This window comes from Schistocerca gregaria, chromosome X (genome assembly GCF_023897955.1).
Source record: "Schistocerca gregaria isolate iqSchGreg1 chromosome X, iqSchGreg1.2, whole genome shotgun sequence".
Lineage (NCBI taxonomy): Eukaryota > Metazoa > Arthropoda > Insecta > Orthoptera > Acrididae > Schistocerca > Schistocerca gregaria.
This window is the reverse complement of record NC_064931.1, coordinates 790,626,703-790,654,602: the sequence shown is the minus strand read 5'-3', so window position 1 is coordinate 790,654,602 and position 27,900 is coordinate 790,626,703. Positions and strand designations below refer to the sequence as shown.

General features: G+C 41.8%; 1 protein-coding gene across 1 annotated transcript in view; it reads right to left on the bottom strand.

Moving 5' to 3' along the window:
• LOC126298321 (uncharacterized) overlaps positions 1–27,900 on the bottom strand; it is an 897,137-nt gene that overhangs the window by 97,031 nt on the left and 772,206 nt on the right. Inside the window, exon 12 of the mRNA XM_049989619.1 lies at positions 20,203–20,319. Coding sequence (XP_049845576.1) covers positions 20,203–20,319 — 117 coding nt within the window. The remainder of the gene's footprint in view (positions 1–20,202; positions 20,320–27,900) is intronic.

The following is a 27,900-nucleotide window of genomic DNA, read 5'->3' as shown; positions in this document are numbered from 1 at the left end:
TCATTTCGCACGCACAGCAGCCAGAAATCTGTCCATATCCAACCCGAGTTAAACAACGTTTCCATAGTCATTAATTCCACCACTAACACTAGTTATGGCATTCGGTCCTTCTGGTGGATTTCAAAAAAGAAATTGCTCGCCAAAAATGCTCAGTGGTTGAATACTGAAACATACCACGCGGATACTAAGAAGGCCAAATTTTCACACGCGAATATCATTCTAACAATACAGTTCTAAAACTTCCAAACTTCATAAAACTGTCCATAACTACATCAGCGTTAGTCACGACACATATCAAACACGAGGAAATCAATATTCCTTCATTTTACACATTATTTCGACTCGCACAAGTAACATGACAATCCGCGTTCGAAGTTAGCGAGAGACTCCCTTCTTGTGACCTAACTCCCAGTATAACTATCAGGTAAAGAGCGGGAACCATCTAATTCTGATTGTCTAACCATGCTCGCTGCCAATCAGAATGCTCGCTCATGATCATACTCTTGCCAAAACTGGCCTGCACCAATTCTTACATACAGACGCATCTACGTAATTTTGATATACAAATATTAAAGTAATGTTTAATAAACGAAAACGGAAAGGCAATAAATCTGGAAACGTCCTTTATATACAGATAATACTTCAGCTGACTTTCTGGCTGCTCTGTTACAACAGCAGTCACACCTAGACATACGTCATCAGCAAAGTGGGTAAATTTCCTATGAACATTTTCCCACGACAGGCTTGCGTAACTCTTGCAGGTTACTTAAGAGCAGGTTACTTAAGACGGTATATAATGCAACATTAAAATTTGACGAATGTCCCACGTACACACTCTCATTCACTCATATATACACCCACAACAATCTTAGACACCAAAAATAATTTTGTCTGATTTTTACATTACGAAAACGAAAAATAATTAAAGTTTTAATATGAAAATCTTAATTAAATAATTTTGCACTCTGAGAGTTCTGTTTATGGTTTTTGATAACACCACAGGATAAACTATTATATTTCCTAACTGAATTTAGTTTCCTAAGTGTCGGTTTTTTAGCAGTTTTTTTATCTCTGGAACTATGATTGTTATAAAGCTGAAATTTGGATACAATGTTTTCCTAAATGTCAAAAGGTAGCGTACCGATTTTGAAAATGATTGAATAATATTTAAAATGATTTATTTATAGATGGTGAATTTATGCGTCCAGTAAGAGACAGTGGATAGCTTTTCCACGGCAGGTAGTGACAGATGCTCGTGTGTCTCTCGGTTAGGCCGGCAGATGTCAGTAGCTATCCTAAAACAATCGTTCGTGCGGAACAAACGTACGACGTTACACTCTAATGTCTGACACGCATTTATTTCCACTTCTGCCCTCAACATGTCATTGCGTAAAGCTGTTGGTCTTTCTAACAGATACGAATCCGAAAGACGAAAATTAACGGATTTGAACTTAGAAAACCACCAGTTTTCCATTTAAAAACGTCTTATGCACGTGGATAAACATTGCAAATGTTATTACTAGCAACTATTACTCTATCTCCTTTGCGAATCTCAAAAAGCATACGATGCTGGATATGTACCTCTTCTGGTATTTGGCTGGCCATTTCAGCATCAATGGCCAGAAAATTAAGATTTAATTATTTGCGAGTAAGCAACTCACTCTAAGCGTAAAATGCCTTTGGCACGAAGTGAACTGATAAATAACAAACTAATATTGACATGCGCAGAAACGGCGTTATTTTCAGGTCCACCTCATACTATGGTAAAATTCACCTGGGCTTCCACGAGACCGAAGAAGGTACCATGACAGCTGTGGGCATTATCTCGGACCATCCGAATCCCTTCATGCTTGATGCCTTCGCCGGTGTCGATGGCTTCTTCTACCAGGATGACTGTCCATATCACAAAGCTAGAAAAGTGATCTAGTGGGTTGAGGAGTTAATAGTATGCTCCTGCCGATGTTTTGCGTTCCAAATTCGCCAGTTGAGAATCCCATGAGTCACATCTGGGACGCAGTCGGGCAACTCCACGTCCACAACCCAGCTTCACGTAATGCACGGGAATTATAAGAACTGCTCATAAGCATCTGGTGCCACATACTAACGGAAATCTACAAAGGACTTGTTGAATCCATGTCACAGGGAATGTCTGCTGTACTGCGTTCCAAAGGTGGATCAAGAGCCTGTCTACATCTTCATGAATGCTTAAAAAAAAAAAAAAATGGCTCTGAGCACTATGGGACTCAACTGCTGTGGTCATCAGTCCCCTAGAACTTAGAACTACTTAAACCTAACTAACCTAAGGACATCACACACACCCATGCCCGAGGCAGGATTCGAACCTGCGACCGTAGCAGCAGCGCGGCTCCGGACTGGAGCGCCTAGAACCGCACGACCACCGGGGCCGGCTTTGGCTCTTCAATTTCTAATTTCTAATTCACCACGTGAGGATTGTAATCTGCTTTGTCTGTAGCGAAAACGCAGTTCCTGCTCCAATCATTGTTGAAACTAGCATTACGCTGTAAGTAAGTCACGAATCAAAGGATGTCCTTCTAGAATTTTGAAATAACTTTCGGTTGGAAGAACATTATCCCTACTTATAGAAGGAATCCATCCTTATTGATCTCTTGAAACCAGGGAAGGATCCCACATTCTTAGTTAGTTTTCGCCGTATCGCGGTGTGGAAAGACACTTGTGATGATAATCAGTAGATATCTTGTGTGAATCCTGGACAGAAAGCAACCCTTTCTATATTTTTCGGCATAGAGAGGGCTGACTGGAGGTACAATATCTAATGTCAGCTCTACAACCGGGGATTCCATGGGCGACACTCTATTTTACTGCGATCCTTCTTTATATATTCTCGGCACTGTCAATCTGGGGGCCATCTGCAATTTACGATAACTGAAGAATACTTCAAAAGCCAAGATCGCTAAAAAACATTTTACTGGATGACCTGTTTCGAGAGAGCTATGCTGAGAACATAGATAAGATACGATGGATAAGATCCTTTGGAGACAGCATTAATGTTTCAGGGTATCTAGTCGTGGTCCACGAAACTCTTCTGCCCTGACGTTTCGTCCAGAACTGTGCTGGACATCTTCATAGGCGTTGCTCCTCCGTTGAGTCGTGTCAACTGACGGGTCGGACGTCTACAAGCGACATATGTACTGTAGACAAAGGGGCGAGGCCGGAGTTACACGTGATATGCAGAGATGATCCTTTTCAAATATATAAAACTTAACTATCGACCGTCGGCTTATCAAAGATAGAAAAACTCTTTAGTTATTCTGCAGAGCTACTGTCCATATGTTGGTAAGTTTCATGATCTCTTCTTTCATATTCAAATCTTTCGTTTGTATATTTCAAAGCCCTACATAGCCGTGTATAATAATTCGTCTTCTTAGATAAAATTGTTGTTTCATAATACTTCATTTCGTGACTTCCCCATGGAAGAGAATGCTTTGCTAGAGTCGACTTGTCTATTTTTCCTAGCCGGCAAAGGCTTTTGTGTTCCTTTAACTGTGTATTCACGCTTCTCTTGGTTGTTCCAATAAAAGTTTTACCACACGCACACGGAATTTTTATACGCCACATACTGAGAGAAGAAGGCTTTTATCATTTACAGATCGGAGAGCTTGATCTATTTTCTTTGTACGGTTAAAAACCGGTCTAATGTCAAGTTTCCGTAAAATCTTTCCGATCTGACCTGCTACTCGTTTAATAAAAAGGAGTGAAACTGTATTCTTCCTTGGTTTTTGAAGCTTGTCCTTCGGCTTTCAGTTATTTGGTCGTAGAATTCTGTTTTCTTTCCCTGCATAGTCACTTTTCTCGAAAGCCTGCTTTAGATATTTTAATTCGGCGTCCAGGTATTCTGTCGTGCACATCCTTTTAGCTCTATCGACAAGACTTTTAATGACACCTCTCTTTTGTTGTGGATAGTGATTGAAGTTCTTGTGTAAATATCTATCCGTGTGCGTTACTTTTCGAAAAACCTTATGTACCAAACTTCCATCGGTCTGACAAGACTTTTAATGACACCTCTCTTTTGTTGTGGATAGTGATTGAAGTTCTTGTGTAAATATCTATCCGTGTGCGTTACTTTTCGAAAAACCTTATGTACCAAACTTCCATCGGTCTGCCTCATAACTAAAACACCGGACAAAATATTACTTACCCTATTATAAGGGCACAGTGGCATTTAGAAGCTCTGTAAGCAGAGCTGTAAAACTACTATAGGCTACGGTAGACTATCGTAAGTAAGCATGGACTATGATAGTTTTCCTAGTAGCCTTGGTCAGTTAAAGTAGTAACCGCGGGTTACCCGTGAGTTACCTTTTAGACGTTACCTCATAACTATCGCATTCTTTATGTATTTTGTTGTCTTTTCTATTCCCATGGTGAACTACATTTTGGATTTATGTTAGTTAGAAAACCAAAGAATACGCCCAAATCCTTTTTACCATGTTTCAAGACCACAAATGTGTCATCCACAAACAGATACCAGCGATATTTTTTCTTATTATCTTTTCCTGAACCCAACTGTCAGAATTTTTTGTTGAATTCTCTTAATGTCTTATCACTTTTACCGGTCTTGAAAATGGAAATTTGCATCCAGCAACTTCTATTTCAAGATGCGTTTAACTTGTACGGAACTTGTCTTTGATAATACTTCGGCTTTATCTGATTTCACGTACTGATTATTGGGGTGTACAAGAGGAATAATGTAACAGATGGACGACCAAATGCAGTAATGACAAACTTTTCTCGATTGCAACGTTTTTAAATTTCAGTAGATTATTTGTTTCCAGGTATGTGACCATGTTGTACCTTGGGCCATGCTTGTGTATTTGCAAAAACTTCAGTTTACGGAGTAATTTTTTTTATTTCAGGAGAAGACTGCAGAACATAAAATTTGAATGCTATCTCCTAAAAAGGAACAAGAAAATATATTAGACTTGTATTGTAGTGCTGGCTAGAGGCGCAAGTCTGAAAAGTGCACCAATGTACAACACTGTCCTCTAGAGTGACTAATACATGAATAGCAACTTGTGCCAAAAACAGGCGGTAGGAGTGCGATTTCTTTACTGCAGAAGCCCAAGCGTGGCTAGCGCCGGGAATACTAAATATTGTAAATGCCAGCGCGGAACGTTCCGACTCGACGCGGTGTGAACGCGCCAAAGCAAAACAACGCGTCTGATATTCCGGTGCGTTCCTGATCGGTGCGCAGTGCGAACACGGCCAAGGGTACTCGTGATGAATTACATCTAGTATCTTCAGGATGCTGTATCGGGGCGAGGCGTAACGACGCTTCTATAAAATAGTAGAGGACTAGCCTTTTCGCCCCTAGTTTTTTACAATTGAGACATTTCAATCTGAGCAGCGTTCTCATCCCTCTTACTCTGAGATATCTCAGTTGTGACAAATGTACGTCCCGGTAGCCTCACCGGATTATTAAAAGCTAACGGAATACTCATCATGTGCAAGTTAGGTTGGCTAAATTACGACGCTAAGTATTTAAATTTATACGCACAATTAGTCTACGGAAAACTGAAAACGTGCCTATTCCCGCACCCCCGGTGCTCCCAGCTTAAGTTGAGATGTGGTCGCAAGGCTGGAGGAAGAACAGAGGCTAAAATATGGACTACATGCAAAGAATGTTCAACAGGAATCTTCACAGCGGATGAAACACTATTAGATAAAAACGCTTCTGAGACGCTATTACCGACTCGGTATCGAAAATTTCACTCACGAAAGAAGGATTGCATGATAACTGAAGTAAAATTCACAAGCCAAGCTCGCTAAAACAAAATGGTTGCTCCATGGTAAAAGACCTTCTGCTGTTTCAAGGTACAAGATGGCGCAAGACCGACGAAGTGTGGCTTAACGTTGCACTTGTTATATAAGTAGTTCCAAAAATATATATAGCATTTTACTCAACATAAAATTCTGTATCTGAATAGTTAACAATTTGTTCCACAAGAGCTTTAATGTGTTACACAGCACTTAAATTTGTAGAACTTGAAATATTTACCAAAGCTGCACAAAACCCAAGTTCACGTCGAACACCAGAAACTGTAGAAAATGGCGGAAACTATTTAGGGCGGTCTCTAGTCCCCATTTCTTCATGTGATTCTAAAATCACCCATTAGACTGAAGTAACTACCAAAAACATCATTTGTTCCTAGGTACAGTATCCTCTAGGTGCAACAACTTGCTCTCTTCCGTCAAGAACTCTCAAATAAAATGAAAAGTAGTTTGTGCGCGTTTTTTAATTTCTTAAAGAAAATAAATGTTGCCTCTATATCTCAATAAAAATGTTACAAGTTTTAACCGGACTGAAAATTACATTCACTGTATTATCATTTGTGAAAATCTCTTTTTTATACGAAGAGTCGATTATGAAGTATTAATGTAGACGACATATCAAGAATGCGTTGATCATCTCTTTATTTCATACACATTTACGAGTATGTTCCGTATGCATGCATAGCGCGCGTGCGGGCGTGTGCGTGAGCGTGTGTGTGTGTGTGTTAAGCATCCTCGACACATGGAAATGCAGTGAAAAGCCAAGCAACAGCAGTTGATTACCAGCTGTTGCTTGTGAACCAGTTTGCAGGTTATTCACTGCTGTGACACAGTTCACCGGACAAAATATTACTTACCCTATTATAAGGGCACAGTGGCATTTAGAAGCTCTGTAAGCAGAGCTGTAAAACTACTATAGGCTACGGTAGACTATCGTAAGTAAGCAAGGACTACGATAGTTTTCCTAGTAGCCTTGGCCAGTTAAAGTAGTAACCGCGGGTTACCCGTGAGTTACCTTTTAGACGTTACCTCATAACTATCGCATTCTTTATGTACGCGATCAGTGTATTACTAGAGTAACCTAAAAAGTGCAAACAGTAAACAGTCTAGAAACCGAATGACGATATAAAAAAGGGCTGAGTAGCGTATGGAAAATTTTTGTTCTATATAGTTATCCTCCCGTCTGTTGCTTAAAAGTAAACATTATTTATAGCAAAATTGAAACTGTCAATACTTAATTCATGTTTTATTCGGATACAACGTAAAACAAAGAGATGCTGTATTAAAAATAAAGAATAAAATACAGATTTATCATTTAACGCTAGAAAACGCCATTTTGTCAACAAACAGGTAAAAAGAAACGCAAAAGAAAGGTATATCAAACATCGCTTCACTAATTTGTCTAACTTATATAATGCATGTTTTTATTATTCTTAAACAACTTTCCCATTTATCATGCAAACTGTATCTGCATCAAAAGTATTTGCTTTGGCTACATAAAAGTACAGACGTTACGCGATCAGCTAATTTGTATTAAGTATAAAATGCAATTTATATTCTGCGAGGATGCAAAATACACAATGGACTAATAATACTGAATGATGTGCGGTTCGAATTATATGGAAAACAAAGGAACAAAAAAAAAAAAAAAACAACGAGAAGTTGTCGGCTTCCAGTTTCTCTCTTACACATTCATTTATGTTTCTTTCCCTACCTATGTTACCAATACTACCGGCAATCCTACCATTTACTACGTCATTTATGTAGTGTACCAAAATTACCTGTACGCGTTCTTTTGTGTGGAACAAATGCACAAAATATTAACACAGTTTTTAGACTATAGGAACGGTCACAGTAGTAGTAAAAAATAATGTCAAGCTCATTGTTAAAGATCTGTTTAACACACTGGTGATTGTAACTACATAATGCAAGTACATATACCAATCAGTTGTACACATAAAACTAATATCGACAGTTATTGCACCAACAGCTCTAGCCATAACCAAGATACAAAATCTAGAATGATATTACATTTACCAAGAATGAATAACCGTAAAACTCAAAACAGCATTTTCTACCAAGGAATTAAACTGTACAATAATTTTCCAAAGGAAATTAAATAAGCAACTAGAACGAACTTATTTTAAAAAAGCAGAAAAAAAGCCTTTTAATCGATACCGTCTACACTACTGGCCATTAAAATTGATACACCAAGAAGAAATGCAGATGATAAACGGGTATTCACTGGACAAATATATTATACTAGAACTGACATGTTATTACATTTTCACGCAATTTGGGTGCATAGATCCTGAAAAATCAGTGCCCAGAACAACCACCTCTGGCCGTAATAACGGCCTTCATACGCCTGGACATTGAGTCAAACAGAGCTTGGATGGCGTGTACAGGCACAGCTGCCCATGCGGCTTCAACACGATACCACAGTTCATCAAGAGTAGTGACTGGCGTATTGTGACGAGCCAGTTGCTGGGCCACCATTGACCAAACGTTTTCAGTTCTTGAGAGACCTAGAGAATCTGCTGGCCAGGGCAGCAGTCGAACACTTTCTGTATCCAGAAAGGCCCGTACAGGACCTGCAACAGGCGCTCGTGCATTATCCTGCTGAAATGTAGGGTTTCGCAGGGCTCGAATGAAGGGTAGAGCTACGGGTCGTAACACATCTGAAATCTAACGTCCACTGTTCAAAGTGCCGTCAGTACGAACAACAGGTGACCGAGACGTGTAACCAATGGCACCCCATACCATCACGCCGGATGACACGCCACTGTGGCAATGACGAATACACGCTTGCAATGTGCGTTCACCGCGATGTCGCCAAACACGGATGCCACCATCATGATACTGTAAACAGAACCTGGATTCATCCGAAAAAGGGAAGTTTTGCCATTCGTGCACCCAGATTCGTCGTTGAGTACACTATCGCAGGGGCTCCTGTCTGTGATGCTGCGCCAAAGGTAACCGCAGCCATGGTGTCTGAGCTGATAGTCCATGCTGCTGCAAACGTCGTTGAACTGTTCGTGCAGATGGTTGCTGTCTTGCAAACGTCCCCATCTACTGACTCAGGGATCGAGACGTGGCTGTCGCGATACGATAAGCCGCAATCGCGATAGACTACAATACGACCTTTATCAAAGTCGGAAACGTGATGATACGCATTTCTCCTCCTTACACGAGGCATCACAACAACGATTCCCCGGGCAACGCAGGTCAACTGCTGTTTATGTACGAGAAATTGGTTGGAAACTTTCCTCATGTCAGCACGTTGTAGGTGTCGCCACCGGCGCCAACCTTGTGTGAATGCTCTGAAAAGGTAATCATTTGCATATCACAGCATCTTCTTCCTGTCGGTTAAATTTCACGTCTGTAGCACGTCATCTTCGTGGTGTAGCAATTTTAATGGCCAATTGTGTATTGCAGCGAAGGATAACTTAGATAACACAAAGTAGAGGTTTGGCAAGAAATGTATGGAAAGTAAATAAAAGGGGACAATAAAAAGTTTTCCGTTCAAGGCCGTACAGCCCAGAATCGGTGTACCAGTCATACAAAATCGCCGTGAGCATTTGAGGTAATCGTCCCACTGACGCAACAGGTTGAAAATACACGTTTGGCAGAACACCGTGTCCTCGTGCGGGAACAAGTCCGTAACTGCCTGCTGCAAATCCTTAACCAGCAGGGATCGTCGAAGTTTCGGGGACTTTTATAGGGGACCGAAGATGTGATAATCACATGGGGAGAAATCAGGACTATAAGGCAAGTGCTCGAGTACCCGCTTGAGTTGGCGAAACTTCTGCGTTACCAGCGTCTTGTGTCGAATCGTGATCAGCACAGACTTGACGTTTCATTCCACAACGGTTGTATTCGAAGGACATGCTGGCCCTTAAACATTCTTCATACTCTGATGAATGTCTGCCGGTGCTTGTCTTTCAATAGCCAAGAAAGGAATAACATCACGTTGGTCCTGTTTGGACTCATTTGGTAATAACGTCACTATAGTTCACATTTCCGCATTTATCACACGCACGTCGGAAAGACACGAATGCCACACCAATCTCTTGCCTATATATCGGTACTTATATAATCGTATCAGAGGCACGCTACGTTGCATATACGTTGCAGCAACGCTATTAAACGGAAATGTTTTGATTGCCTCTTATAAACTCATAATAACGTTAGTAAAACATTTATCATTTCACATAAAACTTTCAAATTATTTTTTTCACTTTTTTGGAAAGCTTTACTCCCAAAGCCACGCAGTGTATAATACTAACATCTTATCTCCTTTCTGAACTCAACATCTCGCTTGTCATACGGGCCACCAAATGGGAATTTGGAATACATAAAATGGAAACCATTATCCCTACGGTCCTGTCGTCATCTGATAGTGTATGTCTTGTTACATTAGCAAATAATGTGTGTAATGTGTACGATGACTGGGAGTGTGAGAAATAACTGAACAGTGAACCACTAGCCTTTTGTTTTAGTCAATAACTTCTTTGCTAAACAGTAGCGTACACTGGAGATGAACCGAATGAAGTATCAATATTTTCTAAAAACTAGCTTTGTATTCGGAAGGGTGGATTCCAGTTTTCATCCGACCGTCCTTTTTTAGGTTTTCCATGGTTTCCGTAAATTACTTCAAGCAAATGCCCGAATAGTTCTTATACAGGATGTTACAATAAGGTACGGCCAAATCTTCAGGAAACATTCCTCACACGCAAATAAAGAAAAGATGTTATGTGGACAAGTGTCCGGAAACGCTTAATTTCCATGTTAGAGCTCATTTTAGTTTCGTCAGTATGTACTGTACTTCCTAGATTCACCGCCATGATTTCATACGGGATACTCTACTTGCGCTGCTAGAACGTGTACCTTTACAAGTACGACACATGTGGTTCATGCACTATGGAGCTCCTGCACATTTCAGTCTAAGTGTTCGTACGCTTCTCAACAACAGATTCGGTGACCGATGGATTGGTAGAGGCGGACCAATTCCGTGGCCTCCACGCTCTCCTGGCCTCAGCCCTCTTGACTATCATTTATGGGGGTATTTGAAAGCTCTTGTCTACGCAACCCTGGTACCAAATGTAGGGACTCTTCGTGCTCGTATTGTGGACGGCTGTGATACAATACGCCATTCTCCAGGGCTGCATCAGCGCATCAGGGATTCCGTGCGGCGGAGGGTGGATGCATGTATCCTCGCTAACGGAGGACATTTTGAACATTTCCTGTAACAAAGTGTTTGAAGTCACTCTGCAACGTTCTGCTTCTGTGTGTTTCCATTCAATGATTAATGTGATATGAAGAGAAGTAATAAAATGAGCTCTAACGTGGAAAGTAAGCGTTTCCGGACACATGTCTACATAACATATTTTCTTTCTTTGTGTGTGAGGAATGTTTCCTGAACGTTTGGCCGTACCTTTTTGTAACACCCTGTGTACGGCCACTGTCAACTACCTGCCCCATCTTTGTCATCTTAGACTTGTAAGTATGTAAATGGCTGTATGTATGAAACGTCATTTTTATTGTTCTTAATTTACAGCATCGCAGTATGTCCCATATCCTTGTAAAAGTGATCTGTAGATGAATGAGGCTGCTATTACTACTACTACCAACGACAACAACGAATGCATCCACTGCGAACAGCCTAATAGACGTAGTTTAATTGCTTTGCTATCTTGTATACCACAAATATTTCTTAGTCTCTGGACATGAACAAGGTGTATATTCGCTGAATTAAAATTAGGATTCTATCGTTGTCGGAGGCACTACACCTTTCCACGCCATTTTGACCATTACAGTCTCTTGGAGAACAATATCAGATTTAGCCCAGGAAAACTATGTGTCACCATTATGAAGGAATTTTTATGAATTTCTAGTTTCTAGAGACGCTAGTTCAAGCGACAGAGCAGTGTATTTTAAGGTTCAATGACACGCTGATTTTACCTGTCTCGATTTTCAAAGCGATGCCTTCGGACACGTTAACAGAAACATGTACTATTATAGAAAATATTTTAATGTCACCGTGAAGTGGTCATCTTGATTTGTGGCCCTGGATCATGAACCCTCGACTTTCTCGGACATGAGCTGAAGCTTTCGCCCTTAGGTACCTCGTCATTTATGTGCAAAGAATTACTTTAAACTGGATAAAATTACCTAGCGAAAATAGAAATAGTTGTTGTTTCCTAAATTTTTCTGGTATTTTAGTTTATCTTACTATGCTCAGCAACTAACCTGAAATGCAATTCATCAGTCTTTACCTTGTGCTGCTCCTGCCCGTCGTTTGTGTTTATAACGGAAATATCAAGTGATAGTCTTCGACTTTTAACACTTCTTTAAGTAGTTCAAGAAAATTTTTCCAAACCTTTGAAAGCAGGCGTATTCAATGTATATTTCCCCCTCCGTTTTCGGACGCACGCTTTAAGTGCATTTACTCCGAAAGCACTAGCGTGAATATTACGAATAAGATACATTAATAACTTGAAGAATTGTTAGGAATTTACTAGCTTGGGGAACGCTTGTGGATGAAAGGGAAAAAGACAACGATTTCACTTTGCTTACATAACCTTTACGGAAAACATTAATCTCATGTAATCAACCCTGACGGATAACTGGCAGGCGGTGTAATGGAGTTGAATGGACGGAGACTAGCCTGCTAATACGCGTAGTCAGCTGAGCGACGCAAACTAATAAGAGATAAACCAGATAGCGACGTGTAATTCGCAGAGTCTACTAAAATGTAACTTCGAGAAACAAACTGATGCAGTGAATTTGCGTTGTTACCAGAACATTAAAGTATTTTAGGAGGAACAGTAGTTAGAAACGTTTTGAGTATGTTCATAATTTTCTATATGTACTGCGTTTCAGATGTCTGATCTGCATAATGCAGAAGGATCAGCAGCACATGTATAATTTACTGCTGCCTTTACTAACCAGAAATGGACTGATATAATTTTCAACGTTATAAATTAAATTTTCATGATCGATGTTCACTACATTCAATTCACTTTCCAATTCTTCACCCACTTTCAGCGTGTCTGGGGTCGATGTGGCTTTCTTTCATAATGATAAGGAACAGTTCACCACCTTCATGTATTTTCACTCTGTAGACTTGATATGCGTATGTCATTATATGTTGTTTCAACCCTGTACCATAGTTCATCAATCGTAGTAGCCGGCGAGTGGTTGCGAGCCACTCTCTTGGCAGTCCATGATCAGATGTGTTCAACAGGGCATATTTCTGGCAAAGTGCTGGACAGGACAACAGTCTAACAACTTCCGTATCGACGTAGATTAGGACAGATCGGGCAACATGCAGTCTTACGTTATTTTCTTAAAAGGTAAGGCCAAGGAGATCTCAGAGACAGTGTACGCCCACCGACTTAAACACTTCAGATATGTAACGGCTTCATCCCAAATTTCTGCCTATGAAAACCAGAAAAGATCGTGTTCTGTCCCCAGTGGCACCCGATACCATCGTCGTATGATGATGACGAACTCAGTGTCAAAGGTATGTCACAATACTGACTGCCGTGTTGACAGTTCGTGGTGCTCCAGATATCGACGCACTGTTCATGTTGATTCTTGTCTTGCTGCAAACAAGGCCAGCCCATTTCCTGACTCAAACCGTACGAGGTGCCGCAGTGGTTACCACACTGGACTCGCAATCGGGATGCGGATGGTTCAATTCCGGAACCTGCCATTCTGGTTTAGATTTTCCACGATTTCCCTAAACTGCTCCAGGAAAATACCGTGATGGTTGTTTTGAAAGTCAAATCAGATTTCCTTTCCTATGCATGAAACAGTAGGAGCTTGTACTCCGTCCATAATGACCATAATCGTTTTTTCCTTCTTCCTTCCTAACTGAAGGTACAAGACGTCGCTGTACGAACCTTCACGACAGACCGATCAATACGTCTGTCCTCTCGGGCGATAGTCGTGTGGGGTCACTGAGCTACTGGATGTTGTTGAGTATAGCACTCCTGAACCTCGGTTCCATGTTAGCATGACAATCGTGTGATTCCGACCAAAACAAGCAACAATATTTTGACAGGCCACGATCGCGCAGTTGTCGAATTCCAACACGTGCTGGTAGACGTTGCTCCCTCTTACAAGATGTATAAAGCGATCTCCCGACAAACAATAAAATTCAGATGCCGTCTGTGACTGAGAAAGATAATAAGTTATCTTAACTTATATATAAGATGTAGACAGAGTCACTCCCATTTATTTTACGTCGTTGCGTTGAAATAAAACATTTGAGTATCAAAGCACATGGTACAATTTATGCCAATTTAACGATTATTCAATTATCGCCTATCACTTTCATGATGTTGCAGTTTTAATGATGAGTCCTCGTAATTCCAATGTTTTCTTTCATCACTTTTGTGATAACTGATATCCATCTCCATAAGTATTGAAAGCATTAATTCATGATGAGTACACGATTATCACACAACCAATTGTTTCCCTTATCACTTTTGTACGAAGAGATATTTACCTTCGTAAGTACTGAAAGCATTAATCTATGATGTGAACATGATTATCAACACAGAATCAAATAAATGTAATAAAGGGGTAAATCAAATAATCGGAAGAAAATTGTAATGAAGGAGAAATACAGGGTGCGGCATCGAAACGCACTTACATACTTACTGCTCGGCGCAACACTCCTTGAAGATTGTAGAATCTTGGCTGCCTTGTCACCTACCTCCATTCTTTACTGTTCACAGGTTTCCTTCTCCAGTTCTTGACGGCTACTGGTCTGAAGCTCTCCTCCATATCTTCAAGTCACCTTTTCCTGGGTCTTCCTCTTCTCCTTCTTCCCTCGGGCTTTCCTATAAACACTTTCTTAACACTTCCAGTTTCTAGCATTCTGTGCCCAGCCCATCTTATTCTTCTATGTTTGTTTTTTTACAACAACAGTAACCTGTCCAACTAATGTCTGTAGTTCTGCGTTTGTCCTTTTTCTCCAGCATTTTTCCTCTCTCACTGCCCCAAATATCTTTCTCAAAATATTCCTTTCCCATCTCAATAATCATCCTTTCTCCTTTGTAGTCATCACCCAGCCTTCCGATCCATACATTACTAAATGTCTTAATATAGTCAAATATGTTTTGATTTTTGTATTCCTACCTACCATTTCTGGAATTGAATATATTCTACAATGAAAAATAGCATCGACTTCAACTGCTATCCTTTTGTGAATATCTACTGCTGTCCTGTTACCTTCTGTTATTATCGAACTTAGATATTTAAACTTTTCCAGTCTTTGCTATTCTTTCAAAATTATTTTTATCATAGCCCCTCTTCTATTCCCACCAGGATCTTCCATTATGATCTACTTTGTTTTACCTATATTCACTTCGCGCTGCTTTTTCCAGTGCTAGATAATGATCCTTTGACATTCCTTGCAATTAATGTCACATCATCAGCGTATACCACCACCTGGACCTGGTGATTAAATATTATTCCCCCTGGGCTTGTTGGCATGTGGCGAATTACCTTCTCTTGTTCTAAGAGTAGCGCAAAGACCACATGTCCCTGCCAGAGCCCTCTTCCTATACGGAACTTTCCAGACAACTCTTGCTCTGATCTTATCCTGCAGATTGTTGCTTTCATTGTAATTTGTGTCAACCTCAATAATTTTAGCGGAATTCTTAAATCTTTCCCACTTTGGAAACCTGTATTTGAGCTGGTCAGTGATGGATTGTCAAAGATGTGGACGTAGTGCACTGGGCAGTGGAGTTACCGTGGCAGCCATAGTAGTTCCTTCATCTTCGGAATCAAATCAAAGTCGCAAGGACTTAATCCCGGAGAGTATGGTGGATGGTAGTACAGCACTTCCTAGTCCCATCGACTGAAGAGAGCAGCCACAGCTTGCGCTGTATGCTCCTGCGCATTGGGTTGGGTTGTTTGGGGGAAGAGACCAGACAGCGAGGTCATCGGTCTCATCGGATTAGGGAAGGACGAGGAAGGAAGCCGGCCGCGCCCTTTGAAAGGAACCATCCCGGCCTTTTCCTGGAGCGATTTAGGGAAATCACGGAAAACCTAAATCGGGATGGCCAGACGCGGGATTGAACGTCGTCCTCCCGAATGCGAGTCCAGTGTACTAGCCACTGCGCCACCTGGCTCGGTTCCCGCACATTGTCATGCAAAATGATGGGTGGGTTGCGCAGAAAGTGTCGCCGCTTCTTTCGCATAGCTGGTCGCAGTTGATGCTCCAAAAACGAACAGTAATACGACTTAAGTCGTTGTGACTTTGATTTGATTCCGAAGATGAAGGAACCACTTTGTGGCATTCGCTTCAGAACTTTTCCAGAGATTCGACAGGCAGTAGACCGCTCCATTCGCACCATCAATAGAACAGGCTCTGCTAACGGTATATTACGCCTTCCACATCGCTGGCAACGGGTTCTACACAATGCTGGTGACTACTTTGAAGGACAGCAACAAATGTAAATATGTAACTCTTTTGTATCGGTTGTGAGTAAATAGTTGCCACTATTTAAGTCCCAACCCGAGTACACACTTCTTCTTTCCCTATTTTTATATTCGGATCCCAAGGATCATTTTGGGATCGTGCCTTCGAACCTTGCTGATTTGCTCTTCTAGTTTGAAGTAAAAGGCATGCTTCTATTTATGATCCGAATCCTCTATAAGGGCACAGGCAAGCATCACCGTAACACTGAAAAAATTTGTCCTAAATCTCAAAGAACACAATCTGCCTGTAATTGTTTTGAAACCTATACCTTTGCCTTCATTTAGCTACGTATTAGAAAGCCAGTACCGTGATCGCCTGTGTCCCTTCCACCAGACGTCAGTGTATGTTCCCCCAGTGCAGTGAAATCCAGTACTTTCCATCTTATTTTTCATACTGCAACCATTTCCACTTCATACTTATCCATTTCTTTTCTAATTTCTTGCAATTTTCCAGGTGTCCTAAGTTTCCTCATATTCCAGGTGGCTATCATGATATCCATTTGGTTTCCCATTAACCTTTTTCCTTGGCAGGTCATTATTCTGTAACCCGTATCCTTCCGATGTTGATGTGTAGCATTTTACGACATGTGGTTGTTAGCCACACGCCAAACCCCTGACCTGGAAGACTAGGATTTTCCTTTCAGGTTTACTCCCCTTCGGAAGTTTGGCTTCCCTATGCCCTCCGAGCCCCAGAGCCCCCCCCCCCCCCTCCCCTCTCTCCCTGCGCAGCAGACGGTTAGTGTGCCTCCTCTGTTGAGGTTCGTCTGCAGCCGTGCAACATAATTTACGTGTGTTCGTGCACATTTCCTACTCCATACTGGACGCTGTTGAGCACAATTCACACGCATGGGTGGAGGAGGTGTTCTCTTCGTGGGCAGAGAAAACACATATACTACAGGTCGCCTGTTCCTCGCATCCCATGGTTCTGCAGTGACAATGTGGTTTAAATAATCTGTTTGGGTTAGTATATAAGGCGTAATCTTCAAAGAGATGAAATTTACTCATTCAATTTTGTCAGAATAAGGGCTACCGTCTTTTGAAGCTCATTGTTTATTCTCTTCGTAATATTTCTGACCGCAGCTACACATTAGTTTTCCCATTCCTATTGTAGTCCTTGATGTCGAGGTACATATTGTCCCATTTACTACAATTTAGAGCGGTGTGTAGCTTTGTGTTTGTACCACATTGTTCCGTTAAGCAGCTCATTTGCTTGGATAGCTCTTGCTGTTTCCACAAGGAGTAACAATTTTGCAGTTTCTTGACTGATATCAGTGGCCATGCAAGTCTCTCGAACGATGTATGTAGGAGGGCTACACATTACTGAACGTACTTTATACATGTATTACTACAAATAATACATTGCTTACAACTGGACGTGGTCTGTTAGAAACAGTGCGTTCTCCATCGACAGCAGACTTCTTCGTTGGGACTGCCACGAGAGGTCTTTTTATTCCATGAGTGTTAATAATGCTCAGCGGATCGCCTGAACCACTCTGAGTGATTTAAATGATGTGGGTTCCATTTGAATGCCACGGGCGGCTAGGGAGACAAGGACAGGTCTCCGCTTTCTTCAGTAGGCCTTATACACTGAAGATCCAAAGAAACTGGTACACCTGCCTTATATCGTGTAGGGCCGCAACACGACGTGGCAAGCACTTCACTAACGTCTGAAGTAGCGCTGAAGGGAATTGACACCATGAATCGTGCAGGGCTCTCCATAAATCCATAAGAGTACGAGGGGGTGCATATTTCTTCTGAACAACATGTTGCAAGGCATCCCAGATATTCTAATTAATGTTCATGTCTGGCGAGTTTGGTGGTCAGCGGAAGTGTTTAAACTCAGAAAAGTGTTTCTGGAGCCACTCTGTAGCAATTATGGAAGAATGGGGTGTCACATTGTCCTGCTGGAACTGCCCAAGTCCGTAGGAATGCACAATGAACATGAATGGATGTAGGTGATCAAACAGGATGCTTACGCACGTGACACCTATCTGAGTCATATACAGAGGTATCAGGGGGGCCGTACCTCTTCAACTGCACACGCCCACACCGTTACAGACCCTCAACCAGCTTCAACAGTCCGCTGCTGACATGCAGGGTCCATGGATTCATGAGGTTGTCTCCATACCAGTACACGTCTATCCGTTCGATACAATTTGAAACGAGATTCGTCCGACCAGGCACCATGTTTCCAGTCATCAACAGTCCAATGTCGGTGTGGACGGGCGCAGGAGAGGTGTAAGGCTATATGTCACGCAGTCATCAAGGGTAGACGAGTAGGCCTTCGGTTCGGAAATCCCATGTTGATGATGTTTCGTTGAATGGTGCGCACGCTGACACTTGTTGATGGCTCAGCATTACTCGTGGAATGGTCGTACGAGAAAATATCCACTTCATCGCTACCCCGGAGATGCTGTGTCCCATCGTTCGTGAGCCGACTATAACACCAAGTTCAAACTCACTTAAATATTGATAACCTGCCATTGTAGCAGCAGTAGTATATCTAACAACTGTGCCAGACACTTGTTGTCTTATATGGGCATTACGACCGCAGCGCCGTATTCTGTCTGTTCACATATCTGTATTTTTGAACACGGATGCCTATATCAATTTCTTAGCCCCTACAGTGTACAACTGGGGTGCTTCAGGTTCCCCCGTAGCTGCGCAGTAACAATTGTTTCTTTTCGTCAATCCACCCCACCGAAAAGTGGCACGCCTTGAGGTTCAAGTATTTTATTTTTGTTATGACAGATCCGGGGAGTTAAACCAAGATCTCTGTTCCATCTGACACACAACATTCCATCGCCGCGCCGCATGATGGTTGCTCAAACATGCACAGAGGTAGCGGCCAAAGAGGACTGGCGGCGCTCACCATTCCCCGATTTCGCCAAACTCACACCCAGCCGAAGACACTTTTATTTGGCACGACCCAGGAAGCGATGTCGCTTATCGTATGCCACGGAAGTGGAGAGCATTGCTCCCCGGCACACAATACAGGTGATTTGATCACTTCTGACTTCTTCTTTTTGATTTTAGATTCTTCAACATGTATTTCTCCTCCTGAGTAAACGAAGGCATCTTATCACGTGTGATACATTCTTTAGTTGTTCCGTGTCTACTTGTAGAGGTAAACATGTAGCTTTTGATGTAAGGTTTTCTGCAACATTTGATGTAGACATGGGGGAACAACTAATTTTATACCAAGTTCACCACTGAAAGTGCACTTCTAGGTGCAGGTATTAGTTCTGGTTTTAGTTGAGAATGTCTGTATATCAAAATCCTACTTCTGAAGAGTCGTTTTGGCCACCAACATTTAATATATTATAAATGTACACTGAGTTTAATGATTGGTTTCAAAATATGACACTCACTTTTTGACCCTAGTCTCTTTAATCTTCTTTTCTCTCTTTTTTTTTTTAAGTCAAGAAATGCCTGACACTCACAACTACAAAGAGCATGGTCGCATGAAAAGTTAACGCAGAAATGAACATCGAAGTTCCCTCTCCATGTACATGTTCTTCATATTTTCTACATGTTGCACACTAATTGTACGCCATGTTGTGTGTGTGTGTGTGTGTGTGTGTGTGTGTGTGTGTGTGTGTGTGAGCGTGTTTTCGATTTACACGTATGTGGTGGCTGAATAGATGTGTTCCAGACGAATAAAAAATGAAATTACAGTCAACGGTTCAACTTATACTGTAAAAAAGCAATAACAGTTTGAAGAATTCAGATCCAAAGTGCTTTCCTTTATAGTCAAATACATTTTTTAATAGTAGGTAAGAAAATCACTATTGCGAAGACATATATGGGTTAAAAATAAATGAAAAAGTTCTTAGTTTTTGAGGATTTGTTCGTCATTACTCTAATACAATAGAAATAGCATGAGAGGCTTACCTTTTCGAATTCGCAGAATTCCACGTGCCTTCTTAGGGTCTCTAGATAATTTAGAGCATTGATGTAATTCAGTGCATAACAGTGGTATGCTTGTGAGACTGAATCAGCCTGCGAACTCTGAAAAGGAAAATAAGAACTTTTGTGAGTGTCTGTAAGTTACTTTAATGCGTGTTGCTTCAGCGGAGGGAAAAGGTACTTTCTTAAGGTTGTTAAAATTTTTGCTTTAGTGGAACTAAGTTTTAATCCGTGTCTGTTTACGGTTGCCGCACGAGCTTTGTGTGCTGCTTCTTGTTACCTTAACGAGGTGCGCAGGCGTAGCACAGCCGAGAAGTTCCTCCTCTAGAGTGTTAACACATGTTGTCTCAAAATATACAACAAATGTTTTAACATACTTTTAAAGGGACGGCACCTGAAGTAAAAGAAGCAGTGCATCTTCTTCCGTATGCTCATTTGACTGGGATATAATTGTTAAACTGATGATACAGAAAGAACAGATTACCGGTTCGAGTGACTACTTTTGCGGTATTTCCAACTAAAAAGCCTTTACTAGTAAATTGTTTAAATTACGTTCAGTTTAATTTCAGTCACATGGCCCAATTGCTTTTTTTTCCTTTTAGGTTTTGGTGGTACATCCTAGTAAGTGTAAAGGGTTTTTCTTAATGCTATCTTGGGTCTGGTCACCCTAATAAAAATTGTGTTTGTAGTAGATGGAGTATTTTAATTTTATTTATTTTCATTTTGTCAGGAAGGCTCCAACTAATGAACTAATTAAGAGGTCAGATGCGGTATTTCTTATTGCGCGAACAAAACATTCGATTCGGCTTGCAGATCACGAAGAATTAAACATACTTTTAGACAGTGCAGAATATTCTGGTGTATGTCTACGAGCTTTGCAAACTGTGCACACGATAGTAGAGGTAAGAACGTAAGTGCTGTTGGAACGACTAACTCGCATAATGTAAACCACTAAATGACCTTCAGGGAGACGAAAATTGTCCAGGGAGGACTCACTAGTGTCACGGGCATATGGGAGATTAACCGTCAGTGAATGCCGTCTGTGTACCCTATAGCCGTTTCCATTGGTGCAAAGGCCCATCTGTCAGGCAACACTTCCACGGGAAAACCTATCGACTATGTGGCTTGAAACAGTATCGCAATCTGTCGCATGAAGAAATGAAGCCATACCCATTTTTACCAGTCAAAGATATTATTCGCACGACTACATATCGGTGTCGTGCTGCTGCTGAGGTGAACACTATGAGCCTATGGATATGTAGGACATTGTCACCGAATTGTCTGGCATATCATAAGGGCTTCTAGGAGTAGATATCCATCAATCCTAAATTTATTGGATAGCCTTAACGACAAGAACGTCTCAGGACTATCTCTGCCTAGTTAGCTTCCACTCTGAAGACTATTGTAAACGGCACGTATCCAGGCAATGCGTTTTTGCCCCATCGTGTAGTAGTGGTGTTAATATACTGTCGAAAAAAATTGCAAAGTCCCCAATAACAAGGTTCATTTTATTGACAAGTGAGATGACAGGTACTTCATCATTATAGGAGTATATGATAAAAATTTTAGAACAAATTAACCACACATTTCACGGTAAACGGCTCCCAAACAATGACATCAATAAGCAGTGTAGTGTACCCCCTTCTGGCGGCAACGAAAGCCTGTAGTTTCGTATGCAAACGATAAAAAGTGTGCCGAATGGTATCCTGCCATAGATTGTCCCAAGCATCTTGCTCCTTTTGTTTCAGTTCGGTAATGGTTTTCGCTGGCACGGTTGAACGAGTAAGCTGCCGCTTCATCGTGTCGCATTCATGTTCAATTGGCGAGGGATTTGGCAATCTTGATGGCCAAGGTAGATGATGTACACTACGAAGAGCGCGTTGCGTCACAGTAGCCGTATATGGACGTGCATTGTCCTGCCGAAAAAGCACATCGCCTTCTTTTCGTAGAGAAGACAATAACACAGAGATACCAGCCTGTCCAAAGTAAAGGGCACTGATTATTTTATCACACAGAACTACCAAATGTGACAGCGAGTTGTAACTCATGACACCCCCGATCACGAAGCCTGGGATGGGACCTGTCTGTCGTGGGTGAAGGTTATCTGAAATAGCAGCTCATCATGTCTACACTACGCACGTGTGCGCCCAACACTGGCATTTAGACGAATCCTACTGCCGTCACTAAAGCCAACACGGTGCCATTCCATTCTCCACTCAATTCTTTCACGACGCCAGAGCCGCCATGCTTAACAGTGTCGTGGTGTCAGTGATATCCTGGCCAGAGGCCGGGCCACGGTTTCTAACGGTCCTTCATCAACCGCCTGCGGAAGAGCAACCCAAACTAACGATAGACGAGCGAAACTTGACAGGCAGACTGCGGACAAGACAACAGACCAGGACAAGGAGAACGAGACACTAAGCGCAACCTTCGCCACAACGTCGACAACAATGCCTAACAGCAGCGAGAGACAAATCTAAAAATGGCTCTGAGCACTATGGGACTTCATTGGTCATCAGTCCCCTAGAACTTAGAGCTACTTAAACCTAACTAACGTAAGGACATCACACACATCCATGCCCGAGGCAGGATTCGAACCTGCGACCGTAGCGGTCGCGCGGTTCCAGACTGTAGCGCCTAGAACCGCATGGCCACAGCGGCCGGCTGACAAATCTAAGAAGCGACCAAAGGGAGTAACCGGATGCAAAGCAAGGTCCTAGTATAATGTAGGTAGATCCGACAATATTAAGCGCGAACACCGAACTGACCAGCTGTGCGCTCTGCAGTCGCCTATTCACTGAAGTGACAAAAAATCATGGGATACGGATATGCACATATACAGATGGCGATAGCATCGCGTAAACAAGGTATAAAAGGACAGTGCATTTGGGTACCTGTCATTTGTACTCAGGTGATTCGTGTGAAAAGGTTTCCGACATGATTATGGCCGCAGGATGGGATTTAACACACTTTGAACGCAGAATGGTAGTTGAACATTCCATTTCGGAAATGGTTGGGGAATTAAATATTCGGAGATCCACAGTGTCAAGAGTGTGCCGATAATACCAAATTTCATGCATTAGTCTCACCATGGACAACGCCGTGGCCGAGGGCCTTCATTTAACGACAGAGGGCAGCGGCGTTTGCTTAGAGTTGTCAGTGTTAACAGACCAGCAACACAGCGTGAAACAACGACAGAAATCAATGTGGGACGAACGAGGAACGTATCCGTTAGGACAGTGCGGTGAAATTTGGCATTAATGGGCAATGGAAGCAGACCTCTAACGCGAATACCTTTGTTGACACCTCGACATGCCTGCAGCGCCTCTCCTGGGATTGTGACCACATTGGTTGGGCCGTAGACTACTGGAAAACCGTGGTGTGGTCAGATGAGTCCCGATTTCAGATGGTAAGAGCTGATGTTCCGGCCTTCACATCAATGCTGGGAGAATCTACGTTTTACAGAATATCAATGCGGGCTCTGAAAAACAAAAGAGCGTCAAAGGGCGCAGTGGGAGTCGGCATTCGAATTTACCTATAAATAGCGGCGCGAGATCAACAATAGTTCACAGTCTGGTCAGAGTCCAGGTACCCAATACACACAACAGAAAACTTGCAGCTCCTGGAGAACACGTACGTGTCGGTCATCGAAAAATTGTGAGCAAAATGGAAGAAACAATTCGGCTGACTACCCGGAGACCAAACTGAAATCAAGCTGGTCATAATTGTTTTGGCTCGGGTATGTAATTCTACACCTACATATACGTGCCTACTCTGCAGGTTGCATTTAAGTGCCTCGCAGAGGATTCATCGAACCACATTCACACTATTTCTCTATTATTCCACTCTTGAACAGCGCGCGGAAAAAACGGACTTCTTTCTCTTTCCGTGCGAACTCTGATTTCTCTTATTTTGCAGTGATGATTGTTTCTACCTATGTAGGTCGGCGCCAACAAAATATTTTCGCATTCGCAGGAGAAAGTTGGTGACCTAAATTTCGTGAGATGATCCTGCCCCAACGAAAAACGCCTTTGTAAAAACAAAAACAAACCCCAAATCCTGTATCATGTTCGTGACACTATCTCCTTTATTCCTCGATAAAACGAAACTTGAAACTTCCTGGCAGATTAAAACTGTGTGCCGAGCCGAGGCTCCAACTCGGAACCTTTGTAAGGATCCTACACTATGCAGCAGTACTACAAAAGAGGATGGGCAAGCGTAGTGTAGATAGTCTCCGTAGTATATGTGCTGCATGTTCTAAGTGTTCTGCCTATAAAACTTGGTTCGCGCTCCCCACATTTTCTATGTGTTCTTACCAATTTAAGTTGTTCATAATTTTAATTCCTAGGTATTTAGTTGAATTTATGGCCTTTAGGTTAGACTGACTTATCGTGTAACCGAAGTTTAATGGATTCCTTCAGCAGACTTATTATTTAGGGCCAACTGACAATTTACGCACGATACAGATATCTTATCTAAATCATTTTGCAAGTGAGTTTGATCTTCTGATGACTTTGCTAGACGATAAACGACAGCACAATTTTCAAACAACCTAAGACGGCTACTCAAATTGTCTCCTAAACCATTTATATAGATAAGGAACAGCAGAGAGCCTATAACACTACCTTGGGGAAAGCCATAAATCACTTTATTTTACACGATGACTTCTTGTCACTTACTACGAACCTCTCTGACAGGAAACACGAATCCTGTCGCATAACTGAGACGATATCCAATAACTCGCAATTTGATTAGAAGCGCTTGTGAGGTACGGTGTTAAAAGCCTCCTGGAAATCTAGAAATACGGAATCAATTTGAAATCCCTTGTAGACAGCACTCAACACTTCGTGTGGGTAAAGAGCTAGTTGCGCATCACAAGAATGATGTTTTCTAAATCTGTGTTGACTATGAGTCAATAGACCGCTCTCTTTGAGGTAATTCATTATGCAAGAAAACAATATATGTTCCAAAATCCTGCTGCATATCGACGTTAATGATATGGGCCTGTAATTTAAAGGATTACCGCTACGGTCGCAGGCTCGAATCCTGCCTCGGGAATGGATGTGTGTGATGTCCTTAGGTTAGTTAGGTTTAATTAGTTCTAAGTTCTATGCGACTGATGACCTCAGAAGTTAAGTCGCATAGTACTCAGAGCTATTTGAACCAATTTTTGCAATATTTACTTCATCTTCTTTGGTGAAGGAATTCCGGAAGGCTGTGTTTAGTTATTCTGCTTTAGTAACACTGTCATCGGTAGTATTTCCATTGCTATTGCACAGAGAAGGCACTGACTGTGTCTTGCCGCTAGTATACTTTACATACGACAAGAATGTCTTTGGATTTTCTGTCAGGGTTCGAGACAAAGTTTCTTTGAGGAAACTATTATAAGCATCTCGCGCTGAGTCCTCGTACGTTGGTTTCTGACGAAAATGCAATATCGTTGTTAGATTAGTGTGAGTAAGAAAGGTCTGTCTAAGTGAAGTAAATTCAAACTGCCCTACAGACATTCAGTGTTAGTCGTGATGCCAAACATGTTAGTCGCTGGTTGCTATTAAGAGTGCTACGTTACTGCCAAGAACGTTGCTAATGTTAGCGCAGAGACTTTAACAGATGACTTGCTCGCTTGCCGAAAGTAAACACGTCTTCGTCGCGCTAATATATTGATACCGTATTAGTTCTGTCGAATACTACGAAACTGTTGGCAAGACGTGTCTTATCACTCGGTGTCGGTTTGTAAGCAAATTACATGTTAGATATATCATTTCAACGATGTTTTGTTATAATGGTGAATTAGTATGCACTTCGCAGGCCATTTAATGTAATTAATTTGTAAACCTGGCTGCATGCTGCCCATTTAGTGCTGTGCATGCAGCGTGGCATTACAGTTCAGTTACAGTATGTCTGAAGTGGTAGTTGAGGTAAAATGATAAACTTCTCTAATGTAACAACAATCTCGAAGATGGTTATATGCGGTATTACGGCCTGATAGGTGAGATTTTTGAGACTGTTGGAACATCTTTCTCCAATATTCTTCAAATCATCAACTGGCCTTTGACGGAGGGTGCATGATCTGCCAAAAATATTTCCCACAGACCTGTTCCATTTAAGGAAAATACACGATGAGAAGAAGATACGTACACCATTTTATGTCCAGAGTTTCCGTAATTCTATTTCCTAGGACACTGTGCGTGAGGTAATATGTTTCTCGACTCATATGGGAACATTAGCTCTGAAGGTTCCGTACTACGCACACCAGCTTTCTCATAGTGTCTCCCACTGAGATGCTCTCGCGCTGACTGAACAAATATTTGACGAAACGCAAAGGACTTTTTGAAACTACGGAATGTTAAGAGTGCCAAAATGACAAACGAATGGTTTGGGAGCGACCTCCATCGCGGTTGAGTTACATGTACTTGGATTTATACCTGCTTAGAGTTCTTACGATAAATCTTAAACTTGCATCTGCCTTTCCCGGTGGCTTGTCAACTGTGCCCACTGAAATTTGCGCCTAGTGTAACTTGTGCTCAGGATCGGTTGGGGAAAGGGCCACTAATCCCACTCTCTGAACTTCGCAACTTGCCCAGCAGGTAAACGAACCGAGGACTCTTACGTGGTGTTTTACTTTACAACAAATAATGATGACAAGGAGCACTGGAGATTCTCAAACACTAACTGTAACGCCCAAATGTTTATAACTGTAAGTGATCATAATTTATTGTGCTCTCTTTTTCGCCTGATTCACAATCTTATGTAAATCTGAGAGGGCGTCACATGAAACTAGTTCGATATAAGCATCGTCTTTGGTATCAAGCATTCCCAGGGAATACGTTTGTTTCTTACTTTCATTCTCTTTGTAATACACTGGGAAGCTCCATAGTGGCCACGTTGCTTAACGCGGATGGTCGATGTCACTTCCATGTCGAATCTATAAGCACCAAACACACATGGTGCACTAACTGAACACTACGAAAGTTAGAGTCGTAGTAAGGGTGTTTGTTCAAGCGGTGATCCACTGGGGTGAACGAAGACATTCAGAGTGCAGATAGGCCATGACTCAGGGGCAGCGTTTCGCCTTGGGAAAAAAAAGACGAGGGAAAAATTACTCTCTATATACCTCCGTACGAGCCGTAATTTCTCTTATCTGTCTTCGTGGTCCATACGCGAAATGTTCGTGAGCGGTAATTGAATCACTCTGAATTCAGCTTCAAATACCAGTTTTTAAAATTTTCACAGATGTGTTCCACGAAAAGAACGTCGTCTTCCCTCTAACGATTCCAGATTAAGATCACGGAGCATCTCCGTGAACCTACAGGTAACGAATCTAGCAACCCCACTCTGATCTACTTCGATTTATATCTTTAATCGAACCTGGTGGGGATCCAAAACACTCAAACAGTTCACAGGAACGTGTCACATTAGTGTTTTATACGTGGTCTCATTTACAAGCGAACTACACTTTCCTATAATTCTCTCAATAGGCTGAATTCAACATATGCCTTTCCTACTACCGCCGTTACGTGCTCGTTACATTTCATATCGCCTTGCAACGTTACGCCCTGGTAATAGTACACTACAGATGATGTATTCGAACATTACCTTGTATCCTGCTATAATCACTCAACGGTATGAGCTTCCCATACACCACTCCATCATTATAAAACAGCAGAAGACTGCTGTTCCCCT